Here is a 27,203-nt window from a genome sequence, read left to right as displayed (position 1 = left end):
CATACTGTAAAATATTCTAAATAATTCATAGAATATTTATCTATATTTTTCACAGTATAAATAATCATTTTCATTAATATTTTATTTTAGTTTATATTTAATATTTCAAGAATAAGCATTGAAGATAGCAATTCTTCATACGTGCTAACCCAACCACGTTAGTACCACATTGTGAACCCCGATTTGTGTAATGCATATTTTACATTACCATGTTCTTCACTTAGAAAATAATGTACATTGTATTATTAAATATATTTTTATAAATATATATATATATATATATATATAGATAGATAGATAGATAGATAGATAGATAGATAGATAGATAGATAGATAGATAGATAGATATAGATAGATATAGATATACGAAACTGTTAATGTAAAATACATATCTATACCAATATATATATAGGACTAGATATACAGGTGTATATATACTGTATGTATATAATATATATATATATATATATATATATATGTATACACCTGTATATCTAGTCCTATATATGTATATATAGGTATAGATATGCATTTTACATTAACAGTGTCACATATATATATATATATATATATATATATATATATATATATATATATATATATATATATATATATATATAAAACTATTCACTGCACTATGGTGTTTTCTCCTCTCCTGTAACTCTTTTGGTATGGGAATAGAGTCCCTGTCAATCTGCAAACAATTCACTGCACTCTGGTGTTTTTTCCTCTCCTGTAACTCTTTTGGTATGGGAATAGAGTCCCTGTCAATCTGCAAACTATTCACTGCACTCTGGTGTTTTTTCCTCTCCTGTAACTCTTTTTTAGTATGTGTACATACAAATGATTTTAGGCTGTTAATTTAGTCCTGCATTTGTTGTAATATTATCCAATGTCTTACTTTTAATGTTTTGTAAATTGCCATTATTATCAATACTTGCTATTATTCTTAAATGTATAGCTGTCTTATGCCATAGTTTAAACCTCCTCCAAATTTTACTGTCAGTTTACTTAACTAATCTCACCCTGACCAGATCAGAATCTAACTTTCCAATTGGCCTTTAATTTTTCTTTGATTTATCAATCAAGTAATCTAGTGGACACAGCTGAGTTCCCTGCCTATATATTTAACATTGCATTGCACTGGGCTGGGCATTGTCTGGGCAGTGTGCATTGTTACAACAACATATGTTCACATTTTTGAAGTGAACATTTTATAAAGGAGTCATTAAGAAAATTATTATATACAAGATTTAAAATGAGGAATGGGCAAGGGGCAATGTACAAGGCAAGTACTTCTGTAATATTATGTTTTATGTATCTCATTGTTTCCTTATGCAATTTCTGCTGTAATACTGTGCCTTATGTGTTTAATTGGTTCCCACTTTTGTAAAAATGTTCAATATATTCAAAATCCTTTTTTCTACCTCTTGTCTCTATGACAAACTACATTATTTAATTACTCCTTCTCCCTCTCCACCTACACTATTCCTTAGCCCATCTCTCTTAAACTCACTTCACATTTGTACTCATGAACTTTACCTATTTCTAAACACTCCCCCCCTGCACCTCGTCTCAAAAACAGTCTCATTACTGCAAAACTATATCTCATCTCATGTCACTCTCCCTCTTGCTTTTACTAACTGCTGGTGACATATCCCATAACCCTGGTCCTCAACAACTTCCTAGCCGTGCACATCCATTTGTACCGTTCCAGAAAACAAAACTCTGGCAACCTTATTCACATTCCTCTTGCATCTAAAGCCAATACCCCTTTCACTTGTGCACTCTGGAACTCTTGCTGTTTGCAACAACCTCAGTTCTATACATGACCTCTTTATCTCCCGCTCCCTCAACCTTCTGGCCCTAACAAAAGCCTGGCTCTCTCCCCTAGACACAGCATCCACTGCTGCTCTGTCACATGGGGGTCTCCACTTCAGCCACACTCCTAAGTCTGGTAATAGACAAGGATGTGGTGTAGGTATTTTACTTTCCTCTTGTTGCACCTTTCAACAAATACAACCCATCTCTTCCATTATATTTTCCTCATTCAAAACCCACATGATTTGCTTATTCTCTCCCCTCTCTATACGTGTTCCAGTCATATACCGACCCCCTGGCTCCTCAACTCAATTCCTAGATCGCTTGGCTGCCTGGCTACCTTATTTCCTTTCCTCAGACACCCTGCCCTAGTTCTTGGTGACTTCAACATCCCTCTTGACAATCCCACTACCTCCTCTGCAAAACAACTTCTGCAACTTCACTTACTCTTTCGGTTTGTCACAATGGAATGATTCTCCTACTCACAAAGACCTCTCCTCTCATCCTTCTCCTCCTTTCCCTGCCCTGACCAATCTATCTGTCACTATAATTCAACCCTTACATTCGTCCTTGACAATCTGGCTCCTCTTACCATAGCTCGGAAATCACACACTCATCCTCAGCCCTGGCATACTCCTCTGACATGGTACCTATGCAGATGTTCCCATACTGCTGAGCGGCACTGGAGAAAATCTTGGAGTTCAGCTGATTTTCTTCATTACAAATTCTTGAACTCCTACTATTCTGCCCTTAATCTCTATAAGAGACATTATTTCTCTACTCATCTCTACTCTTTCTTCAAACCCAAAACATCTGTTCTCCACTTTCAATACTCTTCTCCACCCACCACCACCTCCTAATGCAACTTCTCTGACAGCTCAAGACTTTGCCAGCCACTTCAATAACAAAATCAACTCCATCAGAAATGAAATCAGCTCTCAACATACTTCCATTCTCTCACCCCCTCAAACACTTGCAATCAACCACAACCCACATAGCCATAAACTTAGCTCTTTCTTCCCTGTTACTGAGGAGGACATTTCTGCACTTATACTGCACTCTCACCTCACTACCTGTCCCCTTGTCCCTATCCCCTCACAGCTACTCCCCACTCTCTCTTCTACCCTTACCCCTATACTCACATACATTTTTAACCTCTCCCTCAGCACCGGTAGATTTCCCTCATCTCTGAAACATGCACTGGTCACACCTATCCTCAAAAAATCTTCCCTTGATCCAACCTCCCCATGCAACTACCGCCCTATTTCCCTCCCCCCTCTTGCCTCGAAGCTTCTTGAAAAGCTAGTATATGCAAGTCTATCCCATTTCCTTACATTAAACTCCCTCTTTGGCCCACTGCAATCTGGATTTCATCCCCATCACTCCACAGAGACAGCAATCGTTAAGGTTACCAATGACCTACTTACAGCAAAATCAAAAGGTCACTTCTATCTGCTTATCCTCCTTTATCTGTCCACAGTCTTTGATACTGTTGACCACCCTCTTTTGCTCCAAACCCTCCAATCCTTCGGCAATTATGACCCAGCCCTGTTGCAGTTCTCTTCCTAACTGTGAAACCGTACCTTTAGTGTATCCTTCTCTGGGGCCTCCTCTGCCCCGTCACCACTTTCTGTCAGGGTACTGCAAGGCTCTGTCCTTGGTCCCCTTATTTTCTTAATTTACACGTCATCATTAGGTTCCCTTATTAAGTCCTATGGTTTCCAATATCATTTGTATGCTGATGACACCCAAATCTACTTCTCTGCACCAGACCTATCTCCTTCCTTTCTAACCCGTGTCACTAACTGTCTTTCTCACATCTCTTCCTGGATGTCCTCTTACTACCTCAAGCTAAATCTCTCCAAAACTAAGCTCCTTATTTTCCCCACTTCTTCTAAAATCTCCACCCCAATCTCTCTATAACCATGGAGAACTCCATCATTACCCCTACCCCACATGCCCGATGTCTTGAGGTCACATTTTGCTCAGATCTTTCTTTCATGCCTCAAATTCAGTCCTTGGCTAAAGCCTGCCACTTCCATCTTAAAAACATCTTTAAAATTAAACATTTCCTTACACAAGACAGAACTAAGATTTTAATCCACTCTCTTATACTTTCTCATACAGAATGCCTCTGCCAGTCTCATCGTCCTTATAAGTCGCTCTTCATCTGCTGCACCTCTCTGCCAATCCCTTCACTGGCTTCCTGTTGCCTCTACGATTAAACACAAAATCTCACTCTGTCATACAAAGCCCTAAACTGCACTGTTCCCCCTATATCTCAGACCTTGTCTCCAGATACTCTCCCTCCCGTCCCCTTCGCTCTGCTCATGACCTCCTACTCTCCTCTTCCCTTGTTACCTCCTCACTCTCACATTTACAGGACTTCTGCAGACTGGCTCAAACTTGTGGAACTCGCTGCCTAACTTCACAAGACTCTCCCCTAGTTTCGAAAGCTTCAAGTGCTCCCTAAAGACTCTACTGTTCAGTGATGAATACAACCTACACTAACCTTTCCTTATACCAGTTCCTCTCCTCCATTGCTATCCCCTGAACCCCCTTAGCATATAAGCCTAAGAGTTCAGCTGTTTGTAGATCACTTTCTTAATAGCAGACTACAACAGAGTGACTCTTGTTAGGGCCCTCTACCTGTTTTATCCCTATAAATTATTTGTTGTACTCCGCAATTGTTTATAGCGCTGCAGAATCTGTTGGCGCTCTACAAATAACCAATAATAAAAATAATAACATATGTGTGTGTGTATTTACAATAAAAAGTACATTATCCTATAAGTGAAGAACATCGAAATGTTAAATATGTACAGTAAATATACAGAGAAAAAAAACACGGAGAAAAAAGAATAAATACATCTGTACACACATCTTTACACACACACACACACATATATATATATATATATATATATATATATATATATATATATATATATACAGTATATATATATATATATATATATATATATATATATATGTACATACATATTGTCACCTGTTATTTAAAGACCAGTGACAGCAAGTCTGCTTTGTTTGTTTACTATGCTCTCCAGCTGCATATATATATATATATATATATATATATATATATATATATATATATATATATATAATCCAATGATCCTCCAGACACCAAACACTGTAGTACCTAAAAAGGAGGCAGCACTCACTGCACTATAGTACCTCAAAGGGAGGTGTCACTCATCTGACTTTTCAATATTTCTATTTTTCTATAGCTAACATCTAGTCAGTATGTCTCAAAAGAAATTAGCATGTTTCAAAGCTAGTCCTGAATCACAGTTTGTTTACTTGGTTTCAAAGACAATCATAGGTCACATTCTATTTGTGATGTACCCAGAAATTTGTTTGATATGGCTTCACAGGAGGGGGGGTGTTGTTTAATTTGTTTGTATGTATAAATATGCACTGTTGTACACAGTTTTTCATATATGAATAAGGGTTCATCAACTGAAAATGTCACAATAAAGCTCTGCATTTTGAGTACCACCTTCCTCTCAGGTACTACAGTGTGTGGGATAAATTAGTCCTGATGGTGGTCAGGGAAGTGAGGGTAGAATACATACAACCCAATCCCTCCTGAGGTATGACAATATACCTATATGGGGCAGTGCCTAGTGCAGGAAATATATGTACAATGAGAATTTGAAAGAAGAAAGCGGCACTATTTGGGCACGCTTAAAAACCAAAAGGGGGTGGTGTATTATGTCCCATAGTTAAAGGGGGGGGTTTGACCGAAGATAAAATTAAAACATAACCAACCCGCTAATATCACTTCCAGAGTCCATAAAAGAATTTGAAGCTTATGGCAGGGTTTCCAACTTCCATTTGAATCAAAGTAAGTCAGAAATTTTAAACATAAACCTCTCACAAGAGGAGTTAGGCCAATTATCGGAAATATGCCCACTGAGACTACAAACCCGCACATTTAAGTACTTAGGAATCAATTTAACAGCATCACCTGAATCCCTGTTCGAGGCCAATTACTCCCATTTGCTGCACTCGATCACATGCGACCTATCCTCATGGAAAAACAAAAATGTCTCGTGGCTGGGGCGAATTGGCATAATTAAAATGACTGTGCTCCCAAGAATATTGTACTATCTGCAGACCCTCCCAGTTCCCCTTCAGCCAAAGTACCTGCAGAGATTACAGAATATACTGGAAGGGTATATTTGGGGTGGCGGTAGACCGCGGGTAGCGAGAAACACTCTATACCAAGTGAAAGAGAGGGGAGTGTTAGGAGTGCCCAATTTAATGTTATACAAGAGAGCAATTAATTTACAGCATCAGGTAGAATGGAGTGTTAATCACGAACAAAAAACCTGGGTGCAGTTGGGAAGGGAGATACTGAAGGTTGACAATGTGGGCTCCTTGGGATGGACCTCCCCAAAAGTCAGGCCCAGAACAGTTAAATCTTACACACTCATAAAGGAATTTTTTGCACAGTGGGACAAGACCCTGATAGAGTTCCCTCATATATCCACGAAACCCTCTCCATTGACTCCATACATACATAACCCAAACATTCCCTTCGGTCTCACACAAAATCTTATACTAAACAAGGGACAATTAGACCAAACTACATTCCATAGATTGCTCTCAAATAAAAAACTTAAGGGATGGAAGGATCTTGTGGACTCTGGTCTGGGAGTATCTTGGTACTTCCATATGCAACTCCAACATTATATGGGGTCATGCAAACATGCAGAATTCCTAACTAGGAACTTAACACTACTCGAGGCACTTAGCCTACTCCCTAGAAACCCAGGACACCTAACATCTATAATGTACCGAGCGCTTCTCTCACTCGAAGGATCCCCCCTACCGTCATTTGCTGATCAGTGGAGTAAGGAGCTGGTCTCCTGCTTCACGGATGGCAAGTGGCAAAAGATCTTTATTAATCATACAAAGGCCTCGGTCTCTGCTAGAACGCTTGAATCAAACTACAAATACTTGTCTCGGTGGTATCTTACCCCCCGTTAGGCTACAAAAGATTTACAAGCAGACTGATGGTAGATGTTGGAGGGGGTGCGGGGAACAGGGGACTCTCTCTCACATATGGTGGAATTGTGCATGTATCAAGGCCTTCTGGGACAATGTCCTGGATACAATAGATAGTAGTTTAAATACCACATTAAACAGGGGTCCCAATTTATTGCTATTTCATGACCTCCCTAAAATTTCTGACAAGCCAAAGAGGCAACTCTTGTTTATAATGCTAAATAGTGCTAAGGCTCTCATCCCTAAGAATTGGAAAACGGTAAGGGCGCCCACCCTCCCCGACTGGAAAAATTCCGTAAACAGGGCCCTGCAATTAGAGTGATTTAGGTACTGGAGAGATGATAGAATTGAAATACATGAGTACATGCTTGAATTATGGAAACCCATGAACAACTGAACGAATAGGCAAACGGCATATAACACAGGCCCTCCCATTCCTCCCTCTCCTCCCCCTTCCCCCCCCCCCTCTTTTTTTTTTTCTCTTCTTTCTCCTTTCTCCTCTGGCTTTAGTTTCATCTTATTCTTCCTTTACTTTCTACAGACCTATATATTACCTCACTATAGTTAATAAAACATATCACCTGGTATACGTTATAACACCACAAACATATGTACAATCAGTCATTGTTGTTATTGTTACTGTTATGAAAAGACTTGGAAAATTGTATTGATATCATGCCAACACCATGTATACTTTTCTTTCTCTCCTTTTTTCTGCTGTATGAACGGTGGAAGGCTCACATTGTAACTAGAGCCGAGTCTGTAACAAATACCAAGCTTCAATAAAAGTTTATTTTGAAAAAAAATAAAAAAAATAAAACATAACTTTTAATTAATATCAATATAAAGTGAAAACACACACATTAAAATAGATTAAAAAAACATATAAACATGTCTGATCCCAGTGTGTAATGTATCCCATATGTATGCTATAGGAAAACCGGATAGTCAAGGTATCTTAGATAAGCACACACAGGGCGATTATCCTTCCCCATTACATAGTGTGCTGTGATTGAAAAAGATCCTGTCGCAGTACCCCTATGTAATTACTTAAGAAGGCTGGGTATCCCCGTGCTTGATCTACTGAAATAATCCCATAATTTTGGCTACAATCTGGTACCATGTAATGGTAGTCACAGCGGGTAACTTATTGAGAGCTATTATTTAACACAACAGGGAGCACTGTGAATGCCTGATGCGTGTTTTGCTACTGCTTTTCAAAGGCATCGACTGCCCCCAGTCTCGCCTCTTTTATACTGCAGACAGACTTTCAGGATCAGTATTTGCCATGCGTCATTGGGTTAGTAGTGCCCAATCGTGAATAGAAGGATTCTGCTATGATAGTTCCATGGGCGTTGTCCAGTCTCCCTCCAATTATAGGGAAGTGAGGCAAAACAAGCCCCCGCTCTTAAACCAATCAAAGAGGTATGGTGTCATAAGTGGTAATGTTTACATTGATCATCAATCTCGAGCATAGCAAGTGTATAGGGCTCTCGCACCACTGTATAGTTACAGTCCGGTGTGCTTTGCATATTTGCACACATAAATGCAATATATGTTTACCCTGATCATAACTAGCTTATCAATTCCAGACTTTTTGTAATGTTATACTTCCAAATACATAATGTCCATTTCAATTATTCTTTTTGTACTTAGGGTGTCAGTTAACATATAGTACATAGTAAAATATGGTGTGTGGTATACCAGTCGTTATTAATAAAAGGCAGTCATTTCCCAGATCACGTTATAAACAAATGATTATTATTCTTACAGCTCACAATTGAAATTTTAAAAATAAATGTTCAAAAAATCACAACGATAAAATAGTGATAAAATAAATGTGAAACAAGGGTAAATAAAAGTTCAATAACAATGGAAGGATATGTCCATTTCTTAAAGAACTTTCTGATGTCTTGAATCTTGAATGGGTCCTCAAATGACAGAAGAGAGGAAACACAAATAGTGTAACACTGTAAACCCACTGGACGAGATATAATGATGGGGCAAATGATTACTCACATTTGTTGGAGCTCATGCAAGCTCTATATGATGAGCACACCTACTTTATACTGGTAGGCAAACAGTATCCCACAGTGTGATCGGATAAGACTTAAACGGGAACAAACTCAAAGTAGATTTACCGTGGAAATATAGTAAAGCTAAAATGCAATTTCTAGATTTGTAAATTTGCATTGAAGGTAATATTATTTAAAACAAAAATGTATTTTAAAAGTTTAGATGTAAATAATTATATTGATACAGACAGTTGTCACTAAGACATTGCTTAAATAACAAAACAAAGGGACAGTTTCTCAATCTCAGGAGAAATTGTAAAGATAGAAATAAATATCAAGAGCAATCTCAAATTGTTAAAAAACGATTTTAGAAAAATTATTCTGAATCCAAGTTAGATGAAAAAAGTGAGGAAATATTGAAACTAGATAGGAAGGATTTGCTTAAATATAAGAATAAAGAATATTCCAGTATTAAATATGGAGAAAACCTGGCAAACATTTTGATATTCCAACATAACACACAAATCAAAGATGAGGGAAATTATACAGAAACATTGGGGAATCCTCTCCAGAGACTCTGGTTTATCAGGGTTCTTGGGGGATGGTGCAAATATAATTTTTAAGAAAGTTCCTAATCTTAAATATTAGATCTCTAACAATCTTACCAAGGTGGATAATAAAATTAGCAAAAATTGGCTACTTCCTTCCCAAATGGGATTTAGAATATTGCAATGCATGTAAACAAATTAAACAATTACCAAAAATCACTAATAAGTTCCATTCTATAGATGGAAAAAAAGTTATGACATAAATCAATTCATCACGTCCAACAGCAAAAATGTAATTTATATGTTACGCTGTTCATGTGATCTGATTTATATAGGACGTACCTCAAGACTATTGAAAACCAGATTAAAGGAACATATTTATAACATTGAAAAAGTTTGTGCCCATTTCAATTATAAACACAATAGAAATATTGCAGAATTACAGTTCTTCGCTATCCACAAGGTGGAGCCTAATTGGAGAGGGGGGGGGCATTCAGAATGCTTTGGGCCATATGGAGATGAAGTGGATCCATATTATGGATAGTTTCATACCCGACAGTCTAAACACGGACTTTGAGGTTCATCACTTTCTATAAGCCTTCCCAATTGATGTGTTACAATATTCCCTGTTAGGTTATATAACATATAAGCTATCTGTATCTATATATACTGTACATATATTAGAAAAGGTTTTATACATCATTCCCTTAACTGTAAAGACAGTATTAATGTTATTGTTACTTCATTCTGTTTATGAGAAATTAAGCTTGTGATATATTCAGCTTGTTATATATTGACAAATATGTATTTGTACTGCAAAAGTTTTAAAAGCACATAACAGCTATTTTCACTTCAGTGACCAAGTGCGCATGCGCACAAAATGCGTCTACGTTGGATCTTGTCCGCACAACAGTTGTTTTTATGTGTGCTGAAATAGCTGTTATGTGCTTTTAAATCTTTTGCAAATAAATTTTTGGAAAGTTTAATTTCTAGTGTATTTAGTTGTATCTGCTGCAGTGAGCCTCTCCTTGGATTCTTGCATCTCATTTGGTGTGGAGAGCAGACCTGTCTGTGGCTGCATTGGCTGTAATATTTTCCACCTACACCCACTCTCCTTTGTGCCACGGCAGGAGACGAGAATGGTATACCCCTCCAGCTGATCTGCTAATTCAGTGTTTTCATTCTGCGGTTCTCTAACTCAGTTGCTATTTTGTATCCTGTATTTGTACTTCACTGCCTGAATTCTGATTTGTTCACAATGTATACAATATTGTTTCTGTTTTATTCTTGACAAATGTTCCCATACATTATAAATGATGTATGAAATCTCCAATGCATGGTTCAGATTGCCATTCTGAATATATGTGTATACCTGAAACAATCATGGTGAACAATTCCTCATAAACTTCCGATTCATTAGCAATAGCTGTATGAAGGACAAATTTGACATGCACACTACATTCCTTGACAAACTGCAAGTTGGTCAGTGAAATGTACGTTGGAACTTTTAACTTTGCTACGTCAAAATGTGCCAGTGACTCTCAGAGCAGAGCATAACCTAGCCAGTCGAGGACAGTGGTTAGTAAGCAGTTTATGCTCTCTATCTGCATCCATCCGGCAGTCTGGTTGACTCTGGACAGTATATTGACTGTTTTCCTTCGGGATCCCTTTATACTATTGTTTATTGAGCATTTGTGATGTACTTTAACATTTTAATAAATATTTCTTACCCGAACACGCTGTGGGATACTGTTTGCCTACCAGTATAAAGTAGGTGTGCGCATCATATAGAGCTTGTATGAGCTCCAACAAATGTGAGTAATCATTCGTCCCATCATTATACCTCGCCCAGTGGGTTTACAGTGTTACACTATTTTGTGCTTCCTCTCTTCTCTCATTTGAGCACCCATTGAAGATTCAATACATCAGAAATTTATTTTAGGAACGGACATATCCTTCCATTGTTATTGCACTTTTATTTACCCTTGTTTCACATTTATTTTATTATAATTGAAATTTGATCTTCCTTTCTCAAATGTTTATCATCACTCATAGGGATACACCCTTCTAGAAATTTTACATCTAGAGATTAAAGACCTTCCACCATATGTTAAAAGATTAGAATTTTTCAGGGATACAGTTGTGCCATGGCACAGGGTATGCAGACACCTAGAAACTAACTTTTCTGCCTCATAATTTCTAACTATTGAAGGAAACTATGAATTTACACAGGGCCTTTCTTCCAAAATCTTTGCACAATGACGAGATAAGGGATTATCTAAAATTATTCAATTACTAAATAGAGACCAGGGTATTATTAAGGTTGAAGATTTCGAAGTAATTAAAAGTAAAAATAAAAGTAAATTCTCACTTACAAATAAAAAAATTTACTCATTCTTACAAATTAGACATTGTTTGAAATGAATACGGTCACAAGGTCACAAGGTGATAAATGGGATCTTGCACCACTAGTACCAGTGATTAATGCCATTAAAAATGCTAAATACTCCATATCACTCCTATATAATATAGTAAATAATATAGACCATAAAATGTTTCTTGATAGAGGGGTTTTAAAATGGAGAGAAATAATTTTCACAAATCTCAAAGATCAAACTATACTGAAAAGTGTGGAAAGGGTAGAAGAGGCATCTCTAGCTATTCCCATGCGAGAACAACATATAAAGATATTGTGGATGGCATACATTACACCAGAGATAGTAGCCAAGTGGGGAGGTGTGGGGGAAGGAACCTATTGTATAAAATGTAGACAAAGCAGAACAAACCTGGTACATAGTTTTTGGCTTTGCCCCAAGATACAAAAATTTTGGGCAATGGTAAATTTTTGGATAAATAAGATATATGAGTCCCAAATTACTATACAGGCAGAACATATTTTTTTTTCTTTAAGTATGAGGAAAAACACTCACAGTGGAGGAAATTTGTAACAATGGTAATTCTAATAGGCAGGAATCTTATTGTGAAAGGCTGGAAGAATGCCAGACCACCATCTCTCGCGGCCCTAAAGGAATGTATTTATAAACAATTCTGCATAAAACTACAAGATACCTTGTTCTATATTGAAGTTAATATTACACGTTTTTTCAATAAATGGGAGAAGTGGTTGAAAACCCTAGATCAAGAGGAGTAGAGACGAGTAATTAAAACCTTTAAAAATACAGTTTATATAGAAAGCTGTAGATTGAGAGGTGAATGGCTCTTTGGCTCGGGTGGTGTGGCACGCGGGGAGAGGGACAGGGGAGACTAGGGATAGATTTGAGGAAGAGTATGGAAGGTTCATTTTGATTCTTTTTTTTCCTCCTTTTTTTCCCCCCTCTCATCTGGGAAAAGTATACATGCTCCTGATACTAGTGGTATATAGTATAATATTAGATGTTGTAAATTTTGTTTCTCTTTTCTTTATGCTGTAACATCGGAAATTTTTTTAATAAATAAAATATATATATAAAAAAAAGTTGTGGGTAGTGTGACCATTGTGGCATAAATTTAGATTTCTTATTTAACCTCTTGATCCAGTCTTCATTTTTGGTTGTATAATCACCTTCACTGTCCTCTAGTAGAGACACCAAATCTAGAATTGCTTGATAATCTTTTTCAGTTTTATCTTGTTTGCTATACATTTTATTGAGTGCATTCTTCCTCAAAATTAAGTGAAGATATTTTATGACCTCAAATAAGTCCATTTTATTTGTGGGGAAAAAAAGAGGCCTCTACTGAGGACACTACTGTGATATGTTGTCAATTGTTTTTATGAGCGATTTATGATCTGTAGGTTCTCTTTATTTACCATTTTGGTCTCCGAGACCAATACAGCTTCTGTTATTGTGTTTGTATCCCATTTGATCTGTTCTTAAAAAAAAGTCTGTTTTTTCCACCCCTTCTTTTTCTCTGTTTTTTTTTTTTTTTAACCTATTTTAATGTGTGTGTTTTCACTTTTTTTATATTAATTAAAAGTTATGTTTTAATTTTATTATGGGACATAATACACCACCCCTTATGGTTTTTAAGTGTGCAGCTTCTTTCTTCTTTAAAATTCTCATTGCACTACAGTGTTTGGGGTCTGGAGGATCATTGGAGAGTATATATTTAGGCAACAAATCTCTTACAACTGACGAGTGCCAATTTAGTTGTGCGCTTGTACATATGTGTTTACCTTCAACTTGTAATACTCAGGCAAGTTGACGCGGGAGCAATATTTTATTATCTTAAAATATGTAAAATATGTAATCTTCTAATCTAGCCCTAGCTAATTAGTGTAAGAATGAATTTTTTTTTGATAAAGAATAAAAAGAAATAAAACAAAATTCTTAAGTGCAATGTGTGTTAATTCAATAGTTATTTTTCTTTAATATTGGACCCAGGTGTCCTTTTCCTTTAAAGGACCAGTAAATACAGTAGCTTTGCATAATCAACAAATGCATAATAACATGACAATGCAATAGGATCTAGTCTAAACTTCAAATTAATTGCAGATTTTTTCTGACAAATTTTAAAGTTATGTCTATTTCCACTCCCTGTGTATCATGTGACATCTATCAGCCAATCAAGAATGCATATACATATATTCTGTGAATTCTTGCACTTTCTCAGTACGAGCTGGTGACTCAAAAATTGTAAATATAAAAAGACTGTTCACATTTTGTTAATGGAAGTAAATGGGAAAGTTGTTTAAAATCCTATGACCTATTGTAATCATGAAAGTTTAATTTTGACTTGAGTGTCCCTTTAAGTGTCCATATGTTTTCTTATACAGCAGGTGAACAGTATCCTCAAAAGGAAAGAGAAACAAATTGACATAGCGTAATACTGTAAATCAAAATCATTATACAGACCTGCGTATATATCATTACTATTGCTAAATACTAAGTTAACTATGAGAGGGGTCCAATAAAATAGTTTGTACAGGGGCCCTCTGTTATGTAGGTTGGCTACTGGTATGAGTGGTAGCATGGTCCATGCTACAGTATTCAAGTTGGATAGCACAGGTACCAATAGCTGAGCATAAACAAAATGTTTGGGTTTCATGTCCCTTTAAGTGTTGTGCTATATCTCAACATAAAATAGCACTGGAAAATTTAGCACTTTTGAAGACTTGAAGTAAAGTGTTTAATGCTTAAAAAATGCATAACAAAACACAATAAAATATATGAAAATAATTTATTGCTCTTATATTAAACATAATAATTGTAAAATAAATGTTTATTATTGAAATAAATGTCTTTATAATGATTGAAAGGAATATGGTATATGTTACAGGTGTTGGAAGGACTCAAACATGTAACTACGCATGTGTATTTGTATGCATGTGTATATATATATATATATATATACACACACACACATGTGGGTGTATGTATGTATGTGTACCTGAGCGGTGGTTTACCACAGCCTGCATTGTAGCATATCTATCTATCTATCTATCTATCTATCTATCTATCTATCTATCTATCTATCTATCTGCTTCTTGGGTGGTAACTAACCATAGAACAAGCTATTATGCTATTGTTCGTTCCCAGGTTGAGCGCTTCTATCTTTTTATTTATGCAAATTATGACACTTAGGCAAGTCTCCCTAAGTGTGATGCGGGAATCCAGATGTGGACCTGTTGCTCAGTGTGCCTAGAGGGATATGGCTGCACCTCACTGACGAGGCCCACAATAGGCCGAAACGTTCGTCTGGGGTTTTGCTGTTTCTCTCGTTCTTAGAGGGATTGCCTGGTATTTCAGTGCTGGACTGTACTGTGAAGTCAGAATCAGACTGATATGCTTCAGGAAAGTTTTTCTCTGTGAAAAGCACATGTTGAGCAAAAAGAGTCTGCTTCTTGGGTGGTAACTAGCCATAGAACAAGCTATTATGCTATTGTTTGTTCCCAGGTTGAGCGCTTCTATCTTTTTATTTACACACATGTGGGTGTATGTATGTATGTGTACCTGAGCGGAGGTTTACCACAACCTTCATTGTAGAATATCTATGAGTGATAGTGGGCCATAGAATAAGCCAATGAGCTGTTGTTCGTTCTTGGCAGACTACTTCTCTTTGTTTATGTATTTGATAGCGGCATGAGTTTTTCAGTGTGCCCCGATGGAAGTCTATTATTTGAGGGATTTAGCATAATCAATAGCGTAATCAATTGTTTTGCTAACATATTAAACATTTAAAGCACTTGAGAGAAAATCTTTGGTTTGCTAAAGGCTGCATGTCAGATAGTTCTTCCTTGATTTTTACTCAAACTTTTGCTTTCAACTTGTAATATGTTCACAAAAATAAAAGTGATATTGATCACATTAGAGTGATATAAGCTCGCAATAATGGGCCGTAATGGGTCTTGCATTTCTACCCACAGACTGCCATCCTTTGTACTTGTTTTAGTAGTGAAAAAATAATGGCACTAATTGTATTGCTAATGTATGATTTTGGAGCTGATATAAATAATAAAATCACTTCTAACCTGAGAATACCAGGACTAGGATACATCATACCTATCTGCCACTAATAATACACACCTAGATTATGAGTTTTGCGTTACGGTTTTGTCTGTATAGCTATACTGCAAGCATTTTAGCCTGTAACATACCGTCAATCCCGCATTTAAAAAAAAATAATGTTTTTGTGTGGGATTTCCATAGCGCTGGTATTACAAGTTGTGCGGTGAGGCTAAAATGCTTGCATTACAGCCTATAACGACACAATCCATTCCACTATCTGAGACCAGTAGTTATGAGTTTTGCGCCACAAAAATGTTTCACAAAACTCATAACTAAACTGTTACAAAGTACAGTAACATCCATAAATTACCTATTAACCACTATTTAAAACGTATTAACCCCTAATCTGCGCCCGCCCACATCCCCGTCACTATAATAAAGTTATTAACCCCTATTTCGACACTCCCCGCCTCTGCCGCCACTATAATAAAGCTATTAACCCCTATTCCGCCGCTCCCCAACATCGCCAACACTATAATAAAGTTATTAACCCCTATTCTGCCGCTCCCCGACATCGCAGCCACTAATAAAAGTTATTAACCCCTAAACCTCTGGCCTTCCATATCACTGACACTAAATAAACTTAATAACCCCAAACCGCCAGACCCCCACATCGCAAAAAACTAAATTAAACTATTAACCCCTAAACCTAACAACCACCTAACTTTAAATTAAAATTACAATATCCATATCTTAGCAAAAATAAAAAATAAACTTACCTGTAAAATTAAAAACACCTAAGTTTAAACTAACATTTAATCTAACATAACTATTATACTAAAATTAAAATAACTACCAATTAAATAAATTAAATCACACATTAAAAATTAACTAACACTACTAAAATGTAAGTATAAAACTTACAAAAAATAAAAAATAGTAAATTATGAAAAATAACAAACACTGAATTACAAAAAATAACAAACAAAATTATCAAAAATAAAAACAATTACACCTAATCTAATAGTCCTATACAATAAAAAGCCCCCCAAAATAAAAAAAACCCTAGCCTACAATAAACTACCAATAGCCCTTAAAAGGGCATTTTGTAGGGCATTACCCTAAAGACATCAGCTCTTTTACCTGTAAAAAATACATACAAAGACCCTCCAACAGTAAAACCCACCACCCAACCAACCCCCAAAAATAAAAAACCTAACTCAAGCTACCCATTACCCTGAAAAGAGCATTTGTATGGGCATTGCCCTTAAAATGGCATTCAGTTCTTTTACATTGCCCTGAAAAGGGCATTAAGCTATTTTACTTAATGCCCAAACCCAAATTGAAAAAAAAAAAACACCCAATAAAAGTAAAAAAAAACCTAACACTAACCCCCGAAGATCCACTCACAGTTTCTGAAGTCTGGACATCCAGGCAGCGAGAAGTCTTTATCCAGGTGGCGAGGTCTTCATCCATCCAAGCTGCATCTTCTAGCTTCATCCCAGCAGCGTCTTCTATCTTAATCCCGGCGGTGCGGAGCAGGTCCATCCTTGAAGACATCCGTCACGGAGCGTCCTCTTCATACGGTCACCGCTGTACACTGAATCTTCAATGCAAGGGAGCCTTTCCAAAATGGTTTCCCTTGCATTGCTATTGGCTGATTTGATTCTTGAAATTCAAATCAGCCAATAGGATGAGAGCTACTGAAATCCTATTGGCTGTTTAATTCAGCCAAAAGGATGAGAGCTAATTAAATTCTATTGGCTATTCAAATCAGCCAATACAATTTCAGTTTTTTGTTATTTTTGTAGTGTTAGTTTTTTTTTTAGTTTTTTTTTATAGTTATGTTAGGTTATTTGTTAGTTTAAACTTAGGTTTTTTTAATTTCACAGGTAATTTTTTATTTATTTTAAGATAGGGATATTGTAATTTTAATTTAAAGTTAGGGGGTTGTTAGGTTTAGGGGTTAATAGTTTAATTTAGTTTTTTGCAATGTGGGGGGCTGGTTTAGGGGTTAATAGGTTTATTTAGTGACGGCAATGTGGGAGGTCATGTCGGGAGCATTAGATTAGGGGTTAATTAGGGGTTAATTACTTTATTTAGGTGTCGGCGATGTAGGGGGCGGCGGATTAGGGGTGTTTAGACTTGAGGTTTATGTTAGGGTGTTAGGTTTAAACCTATTTTTTTTTCTCGTAGACATCAATGGGGTTGCGTTATGGAGCTTTTCATTTCTCGATCACAGGTGTTAGGTTTTTTTCTAACACTCTCTCCCCATTGATGTCTATGGAGAAAGCGTGCATGAGCACGTCAAAACAGTCCATGGCTTTTGTGTGGTATGGAGCTTATCGCAGGCATATCGCATGCACAAGGTGGCTTTTCAGAAACTTTTAATGGCAACACTATGGAGGGTGAAATAACGCAACTTTTGTTGCATTCATTTTGCAGCCTCTATAGCGAAAAACTCGTAATCTAGGCGATAATGTTCAAACACTAAAGTATAATTACACATGTGTGTTTTCCTTTAAATTCATATCAGATTCATGGAAATACCGGACCCAATACTTATATTATAAACCATATATGTACCTGAATGTTTTTAATCATGAACCCTATTTTTTTTTTTTTTTTAAATATTTTTTATTGAGATTCAATTTGAGGCAGATATACAGTATATGACAGAGAAATCGACTCAAACACAAAATTTTCAACATATACATTCTCAAATAAGAAACAAGTGGGGAGATGAGCAAAATAACCTGAACATGTTTGAGCAATACTGCGTATGAAAAGAATTGAACAATTAATGTGCCAGTCCTATTATCTACCCTCTAAATGTTCTATGAGGCCACTCTTGGGTCTCTCAGTACAATCTAAAGACGTTACAAATGGTATTCACGAACATAAGGAGGTCACTCTTGGACCTCAACTGATAAATCTCAATTTTTCATTTTTTAACACATATATCAGCTATAAGTGTGATAAGAAAAGTGGAATAATAAATTAAGAAGAAAACACTATGTCACATGAAAATATATATACTGTTATAGTAGTCGTTTATAATCCTTCATCCTCTTATACAACGCTACTGTCATCAAAGGGCCCTTAAAATAGTGCCTTTATCATGAGAGGAGTTTCAGAAGAGATATAGAAAAAAATATAATGGGGTTGCTATAAGATATAGTTTCTTTTGCTTATCTAATAAGCCGATAGGAGTACGTGGGGGGGGGGGGGTAACATATATTCTGTTAAGAAGCTGGTACACTCTGAGTGAAGGGAGCGCTATGGAATATTAGCCACTGGTGTATCTGTATAGTATCACAAAACTGTCAATTAATGTTCATGAACCACTGTAAGACTAGGGGTATATAAAATTATGTAGTCTAGGTGTTAGGGATCATAGATATTTTAATATGGTTTTCTCCGCCTCACTGACGACAAAATATAATAGGACTTTCTTTAAGGGAACCCCTGGGAGTTCGAAGTAACGGGAAGGGGACTTGACCGTTGGAGGAATTAGGCCTTGGGTGTGATTGGTTATTTACTGTAGGGGGCGGGCTTAGCACGCGCTGTTACGCATTTAAAGAAAGAGCGGGAGAATCTGTCATCAGAATAATTATCAAACCTTTCTAGAAAGTGCTGTGCTCAGTTAGTAATTCTGCGATGTCGCATTTTGATGCGATTTTTGACCAACTTAAGTTGGAAGCTGCAAAAATGGGCCCTACCTGGCTCGAAGAAAAATTACGTCCATTGCTTAGCCCGGTCGTCGAACCCAGAGTGGATATCGTTGAGGTGGCTCCGAAAACATCGAGGCGTTCGAGGCCTCCAGTTCGTTCTGATGCTGAAGGGGGTAATAGCGGTCGGAGAAAATCCAGCCCCAGTCCGGGGTTAAAGGCGTCTGTGAGGAAGAAGTCAAGTTCGAGCTCCGGAAGTCGGCAGACCGGAGCGGAGTTTGCTGATAATGTGACGCAGTCCGGGAGCACTTGTTCCATTACGGAACAATTCACTGAGCCTGTAATGAAGGGTGATTCTTTGCCTAAGGGTAAGACGGCCAATTTAGGCCAGAAAGTAGTAATTAGAGGGAAAAAGCAAGCTAGTAAAAGTGACGGCCTGCCGAGGCCTATTTCTCTGTGTGAGGGTAATGAACAAGCGAGTATATGTAGTTTAGGTAGCGCCTTAATGAAAAAGAAAGGTGAGGGTTTGATTGTATCAGGGCCGATTGAAATACCTCAGGCAGTTTCAGAACAGTTACATAATGTTTCTAAGTCGGCTCATTTTTTAAGACCTTGCAATAATACGGAAAATCAGGCTTATCGGGTGTTAGACGAGAGGGTTGAAAGGCCTGAAGCCAGCGATAGTCATCATGATACCGAGGTTGATAACGGTGTGGTAGAATTAGATTTATATTTAGATTCTTCTGAGGAGGATTTTATTCCTCCTTCTCCCAATGTAGTTAACACTATTAGCCAGTTTAATACGTCAGTCAGGGTCACGGGTGATCCAGTTTTAAAGGGCGAGTTAAGAAATTTGAGGGATAGGAATGTTGAAGTAATTAAAAATTTACCTGTCACTAATGATGTTTTTCTTTTAGATGGGAATGAAACTGGGTCACGGCCTGAGAATTCCCAGGGTCTTTTAATGGTGGGAAATGACGGCCTAAGTGGGGAGGCTTATGGCCTTCAGGAATCTTGGACGGAAAATATCAGGCTGGATATTGAGGACGGCGTTCCAGGGGTGGAACGTTTTAATGCAAAGGGAGAAGAAACAAGGGTGAGTACGGCCAACAATTTTAATTTTGGTCTTCAGGGCATGATGGGTCAGAGTATTAATAATACATGTCATAGCTCGGTTAACTCTGTTCAACGTCCAAACAGGTCTGGGATTGGGAGAATACAAGGTAGAGGTAGACAACGCAAGAGGTATGGGGATTTAAGGGGAGAAGGGTTTGAGGTCCCATCAGCTAAGAAGGGTAAGGGTGTTTCAGTGGATAATAGGTTGGGTATGTCTACAGCTAGTAGGGGCATTGGAATTTGGGCACCTTCTGGGGGTTTGTCACATGTTTCTTTTTTACAGACGGAAAAAGGGCAGCAATTAATGACTAACACGGATCCCAGGGCTACTGGTTTCCAGAATACAGAGAAGGTTACGGCTGCATCTCAAAGGATTCAGTCTGCAGTGCCTCAGGACCTGAGTACAGGTAATGAGGGATCCGGTGTTGTGAATCTGAATGTGGGGGTTGATACAGTTGGTGTGCATGCTGATCCCTTATCTATAACTGTTGTAGCAGGTTTAAGGGACTTGTTAGCCAAATTAGAAGGAACAAAAGTCACGGGGGGAGTCGCCAATTCATGGGTTCCCACAGAATTGGTTAACCAAAATAGGGTATTAGGGATTGGTGGTGAGGGAATAAAGGATGTAGGGTCAGTACCTCAATCTCAAATGGTCGGTTTATCTCAGCAAAAGGGGACTAATGTTGATAACAAAACGGATGGGGGTCCTGAGCTGAAGATTGCTGACACGGCTTTGGCCAGGTCTTGTTTGTGTTCTATTGGGCCTTTGGGCATGCATTTGACGGTAGAGTTAAGAGAAAAGATTTACAAGAGAGATTTTATTGAATTATTTTCCCTCCTTCCTCTTGATCAGTCTTTTGAGATACCTGAAGATTCAAAAAAGGATTCGGCCAAGAAGGAAGAGGAGGAAAGGAAAAGACGTTACAGAAAATTACCAAAAACATTTACTAACTGGTTCCAGGCTTTTGTTATTTATGCTAGTGTATTTGCTGTTAAGTTCCCGGATCAAGGAGCGGCCCTCTTTTGTTATTTAGATGAAATTGCAGCTGCTCAGAGAACATATGGTGGTATGGCTTGGTGGTATTATGATGAACAATTTAGACAACGTTTGTCGGTTAAGCCTGAGATGAAATGGGATGATCGTGATATGGGTCTATGGCTAAAAGTGATGACTCCGTTAAGGTCTTCGCAGCCCTTTCGAGGGAGTGCCGGCGGATCTCTTCAAAACGGTTCGTCGGCAACAGCCAAAAAAGGTTTCTGTTTTGCTTTCAATGAAAAGTTCTGTAAATGGGGAGCATCATGTAAATTCAGACACGAATGTTCTGGGTGTGGTGGATCCCACCCTTCCAGTAAGTGTTTCAAAAAGAACAAATTGGGAGGAACACAGGAGCTCCCTGAAAAAGGGACTAACTCCGGTGAGGCTAAGCGGGATGGAGCTGTGGCTCGTACTTTACGCTAAACAGAAAGGTTGTGGTGATAAGGCCTTGTTGTTGCTACATGGTTTTGAGTTTGGTTTCAGAATTCCATCTTCTGGAGGCGTTGTTCATTACAGGGGTAACCTTAAGTCTGCTAGGGAATGGCCTGAGGTTGTTAGGAGTAAGCTTGAGAAGGAGGTTTCTTTGGGTCGAATGGCAGGTCCTTTTAAAATATCTCCTATCCCCCATTTGCGTATTTCTCCTTTAGGAGTGGTTCCTAAGAAAGAGCCTGGTAAATTTCGTTTAATTCACCACTTATCATTTCCAAAAGGTGGATCTGTTAATGATGATATTCCGGATGAATTATCGTCTGTGTCTTATACATCATTTGACATGGCGGTTAAGTTGGTTAGAGAGGCTGGGCAATTCGCTTTAATGGCTAAAATAGATATTGAGGCGGCTTTTCGGTTACTTCCAGTTCATCCTTCTTCACATTATTTGCTGGGTTGTTGTTTTGAGGGTTTTTTCTACATTGACTTATGTCTCCCGATGGGTTGTTCTATTTCTTGTTCTCTGTTTGAATGCTTTAGTTCATTTTTGGAATGGGTTGTTAAATTCAGGTCTGGATTTTCTTCAGTAGTTCATTATCTGGATGATTTTCTTTTTGTTGGTCCCCATGATTCGGACGTTTGTTTGAAATTAAGGGATTGTTTTTATTCAATGGCATCTGATTTTGGGGTTCCTATTGCAATGGAAAAATCTGAGGGTCCAGTTACGGCCCTTAAATTTCTGAGTATTACAATAGATTCTGAAAGTATGGAATGTAGGCTACCTCTGGAAAAGATTGTGGATTTGTCAGAAATGATTCAGCAATTTTTGGCGGTCCGTAAGGTGACTTTGAGAAAAATGCAATCTTTACTTGGAAAGTTGAATTTTGCTTGCAGAATCATTCCTATTGGTAGAGTTTTTTCTAGAAGAATGTCATTGGCTACATCTGGTATTAGTAAGCCTCATCATTTTGTAAGGATTAAAAAAGGTCACAAGGATGATTTGAAAGTTTGGTTGGAATTCCTTAAAAATTTTAATGGTGTTGCAATATTCATGGAAGCTAGGGTCTCTAATGTTGATTTGGATTTGATAACTGATGCAGCTGGGGGTGTTGGTTTCGGGGCTTATTTTCAAGGGCATTGGTGCGCTGAAGTGTGGCCTCAAGAGTGGGTCAATTTAGGTTTAACCAAGAACCTAGTTTTCCTTGAGCTATTTCCTATTCTGGTGGCTCTGTTTGTGTGGGAAGTGGATTTGATGAATAAATCCATATTGTTTCATACAGATAATATGGGTGTTGTTTCTGCTATTAATTCTTTATCTGCATCATCATTACCAGTTTTGCGTTTATTAAGAGTGCTAGTCCTGAAATGTTTAAGTATGAATGTTTTCGTCAGGGCAAAACATATCCCTGGTAAGCTTAATTTGATAGCAGATTCTTTATCTCGTTCACAGTGGTCTCGCTTTCGAGAGTTGGCGCCTCAGGCGGACGTAGTTGGAGCGACGTTTCCCGTCCAACTTTGGAAGCTTGGGACGGAGGATTGGCTGAATTAATTAAAAAATCTTTGGCTCCAGGTACTTGGACGTCCTATGTATCAGTTTGGAAGGAATGGGAAATGTGGTTATGTCAATCTGAAATTAAAGAAGGGTATGATGATGTCACGGGTTGCTTATTGGAATGGATGTGGCATTGGGGAAATGTGGGTTTGTCACCATCTAATATGGAAAGAAGATTGGCGGCCCTTGCTTTTAGATTTCGCTTATTAGGTTTGTCTGATGTTACAAAGGTTTTTTGGGTCCGTCAGGTTCTTAAAGGCTTGAAGAAAAAGACAAAGGTTAGAGATAAGAGAAGACCTATTACATTTTCTTTACTTCAAAAAGTTTGGGTGGTATTAGCAGAGATTTGTGCATCAAGATTTGAATTAATATTATTTAGAACGGCCTTTGTATTGGCCTTTTTTGGGGCATTTAGAGTTTCGGAATTGGTAAGCCCTAGCAAAAAAGTGTCAGGTGGTTTACAAAAAGAAGATGTATTATGGAATGATAACAGAGTAGAAATATTACTGAGAAATAGTAAAACGGACATATATGGGAAAGGCAAGAACATAGTGCTATTCCCTAGCGGTGGTGAAATATGTCCATGTCAGGTAATGATGCTTTATGGGTCCATACGGCCTTTGCAGGATGGCCCTTTGTTGGTTCATTCAGACGGTTCTTTTTTATCACAATATCAATTTAGAGCCATTTTAAGAGGTTCAATTGTTTTATTGGGTCTTAATCCTTTAGAGTTTGGATCTCATTCTTTCCGGATTGGAGCTGCTACTGAAGCCGCTATGTTAGGTCTCAGAGAGGATATAGTTAAAAAGATTGGTAGATGGGGTTCAAGTCGTTATAAATCTTATGTTAGGCCTGATTTAAGGATATTAAAAAAAAACAAAAAAAAAAAACCTTGAATAGAATGTATGTTTTGGAATGTTTGAGTTGTAATCATCCTGAACACTCCTTTTTCTCTTATTTTAGGTGTAAAGATCGTATGGGTGATGGGGCATTCGTTTATATACTGGGCCAATGCTGAGGCCAGTAAGAAAATGGGCGGCCTTCAGCTTGGGTGTCCTGTGGATCAATGGGAGGTCAAATGGTTTGGGATTAGGGGGATGTGCTGGGAACTCTTTTTTCCGTTGTTTCTAGATTTTGGCAGAATGTTTCCTCGTCCTCAGGTTTTGATAGTGCATTTGGGGGGAAATGATTTAGGTATGATTCCTCAAAAGGAACTAGTTAGAAGAATCAAAAGAGATCTGGGCAACATAAAGGAACTTCATCCTGAAATCAAAATAATTTGGTCACAGATTACTCCTAGGTTGGTTTGGAGATCAGCGAGGGATTATGATAGGCTAGAAAAGAGTCGTAAAAAAATTAACAAAATAATTAGCTCTTTTGTTAAGAGGTTGGGGGGAGGCGTAGTTTTCCACCCAGATTTTGAAGTAGATGGGGCTGAGGAATTTTATTTAAAAGATGGTGTTCATTTTAACCAATTTGGGCTGCAGCTATTTATTTTCGATATAAAAGAAGCTTTGGGAAAAATATTGGGTTTGGCGGGACTGGGCTGTTCGGTCAGTCCAGTCGGTGGCGGGGGTGCTAGTTCCCAGACAAATATGGTACGCAATATGGCCAAGTGATTTGGAGGATTTTAAGTAGTTGCCTCTCCATGGGGTGAGTGGACAACTGGTTTTATAGGGGCAAGGGGTTCCCTATTAAAGTTTAGGTGTACTTGGACGGACTCAACAGGGATATAGCTGAGTCCAGTTGTTGAATAACGGCCATCTTGTTTTTGTGGGTTTGGGAACTAGCACCGCTGTGGTTTATGTTTTATTTGTCAGTAATGTTATTTATGAACATCAGGTATGTTCTGTGGAAAAATGTTTGAAAATGTTTGAAAATATTTATTACTCAATATTTAAATTGTGTTGTTAATAAAATGGCTGCGGCCAAATTTTATACCAAAGCTGTGTGTAACTCTTTTATTTATGTTATTATTTTAACTTATAATGGTTATAAGATTAAGGCCGGGGATTGACGACTTTAAAGGTCAGGGAACCCCTGGGAGTTCGAAGTAACGGGAAGGGGACTTGACCGTTGGAGGAATTAGGCCTTGGGTGTGATTGGTTATTTACTGTAGGGGGCGGGCTTAGCACGCGCTGTTACGCATTTAAAGAAAGAGCGGGAGAATCTGTCATCAGAATAATTATCAAACCTTTCTAGAAAGTGCTCCCTCCCTCCCTCCCTAATCTTTGTTTTCCTTCCTTGTTCGTGTTTGTCGCAGCAAGGCGGGGGTGCTAGTTCCCAGACAAATATGGTACGCAATATGGCCAAGTGATTTGGAGGATTTTAAGTAGTTGCCTCTCCATGGGGTGAGTGGACAACTGGTTTTATAGGGGCAAGGGGTTCCCTATTAAAGTTTAGGTGTACTTGGACGGACTCAACAGGGATATAGCTGAGTCCAGTTGTTGAATAACGGCCATCTTGTTTTTGTGGGTTTGGGAACTAGCACCGCTGTGGTTTATGTTTTATTTGTCAGTAATGTTATTTATGAACATCAGGTATGTTCTGTGGAAAAATGTTTGAAAATGTTTGAAAATATTTATTACTCAATATTTAAATTGTGTTGTTAATAAAATGGCTGCGGCCAAATTTTATACCAAAGCTGTGTGTAACTCTTTTATTTATATTATTATTTTAACTTATAATGGTTATAAGATTAAGGCCGGGGATTGACGACTTTAAAGGTCATGTAAAGCAACCCATAAACCTGTCTGTAATGTCATGAAATAACCCCATCGTCTAGGCACGGGCCCTATGCCCAGAGACGGGTATATGCAACAAGTAAGCATATTCTTATGATCAGGTTAGAGGGTGATGTATAGAGTTCAATGGTCCTAGTGTTAAACCATGCTAGCATGTGTACATAATGCGGATGGGCACAACTGTTTAAAGAGCCTAACTGAGCATTTATCACTTCTCGCCACCTTATTAAGGGAGGTATTAGAGTGTTGTGAGCAGCTACTATATGAACTTCTTAGTGCAGGCTGTCTGTCTTAAAACCTATTGTCCTTTATGTTCCCAGTGCCAGCTAATGTGATGATATACTACATCCCAACTATTAGGTGTGAATTGTATCCAAAATGTCATATGGGTAATAAACAATTTACTCCTAAAAGTATACATAAAACATACACTCCAAGGTATAGAATTATAGTTTTGCTTGAGCTCCAGTCTAGGGTATCAAGTTAAGGCAAAATTTAATATTATCATACAATACTATCAATCTATCAAGCACATCTAACAATGCATAACTATGTATAACATTCTCGTGGGGAATCAGCGCAGTTAAGTTGCGTGGCCATAGTGAGGCATTTCCCAGCTCAATATTCACATACAGTCAAGTCAAAATATAATATACAATAACAGATGAATCATAGACAAAAGGTAAACAAACACATACACAACGCAGTGGGTTAACAGCATAGTTATTACACAGTCAGCATAACATCTATCAACTCCATTGTCAGGAACTCAAATAGCTGAATAACAG

The 27,203-nt window shown here is 37.8% G+C and overlaps 1 protein-coding gene across 1 annotated transcript; it reads left to right on the top strand.

The window, feature by feature from the left end:
- Window positions 1-19,428: 19,428 nt before the first annotated feature.
- Window positions 19,429-26,902, top strand: LOC128664781 (uncharacterized). The gene is made up of 3 exons (XM_053719587.1): window positions 19,429-20,634; window positions 20,938-21,061; window positions 26,736-26,902. Exons 1-3 carry the CDS (start codon window positions 19,528-19,530, stop codon window positions 26,900-26,902), a joined length of 1,398 nt encoding a protein of 465 aa, XP_053575562.1. The 5' UTR covers window positions 19,429-19,527.
- The last annotated feature ends 301 nt before the right edge of the window (window positions 26,903-27,203 follow it).

Source organism: Bombina bombina, chromosome 6, assembly GCF_027579735.1.
Source record: "Bombina bombina isolate aBomBom1 chromosome 6, aBomBom1.pri, whole genome shotgun sequence".
Classification (NCBI taxonomy): domain Eukaryota; kingdom Metazoa; phylum Chordata; class Amphibia; order Anura; family Bombinatoridae; genus Bombina; species Bombina bombina.
Note: the sequence above shows the minus strand (reverse complement) of the source record. Positions and strands in the feature narration are given on the sequence as shown.

Bases quoted from the DNA above. Each gene is read 5' to 3' on its own strand.
- LOC128664781 (XM_053719587.1), top strand. From the start codon at position 19,528: ATGTCGCATTTTGATGCGATTTTTGACCAACTTAAGTTGGAAGCTGCA. The intron at 20,635-20,937 runs GTGAGTACGGCC...TCTTTTTTACAG, and splicing joins CAAAGGGAGAAGAAACAAGG to ACGGAAAAAGGGCAGCAATT. The intron at 21,062-26,735 runs GTAATGAGGGAT...TTATGTTCCCAG, and splicing joins GCCTCAGGACCTGAGTACAG to TGCCAGCTAATGTGATGATA.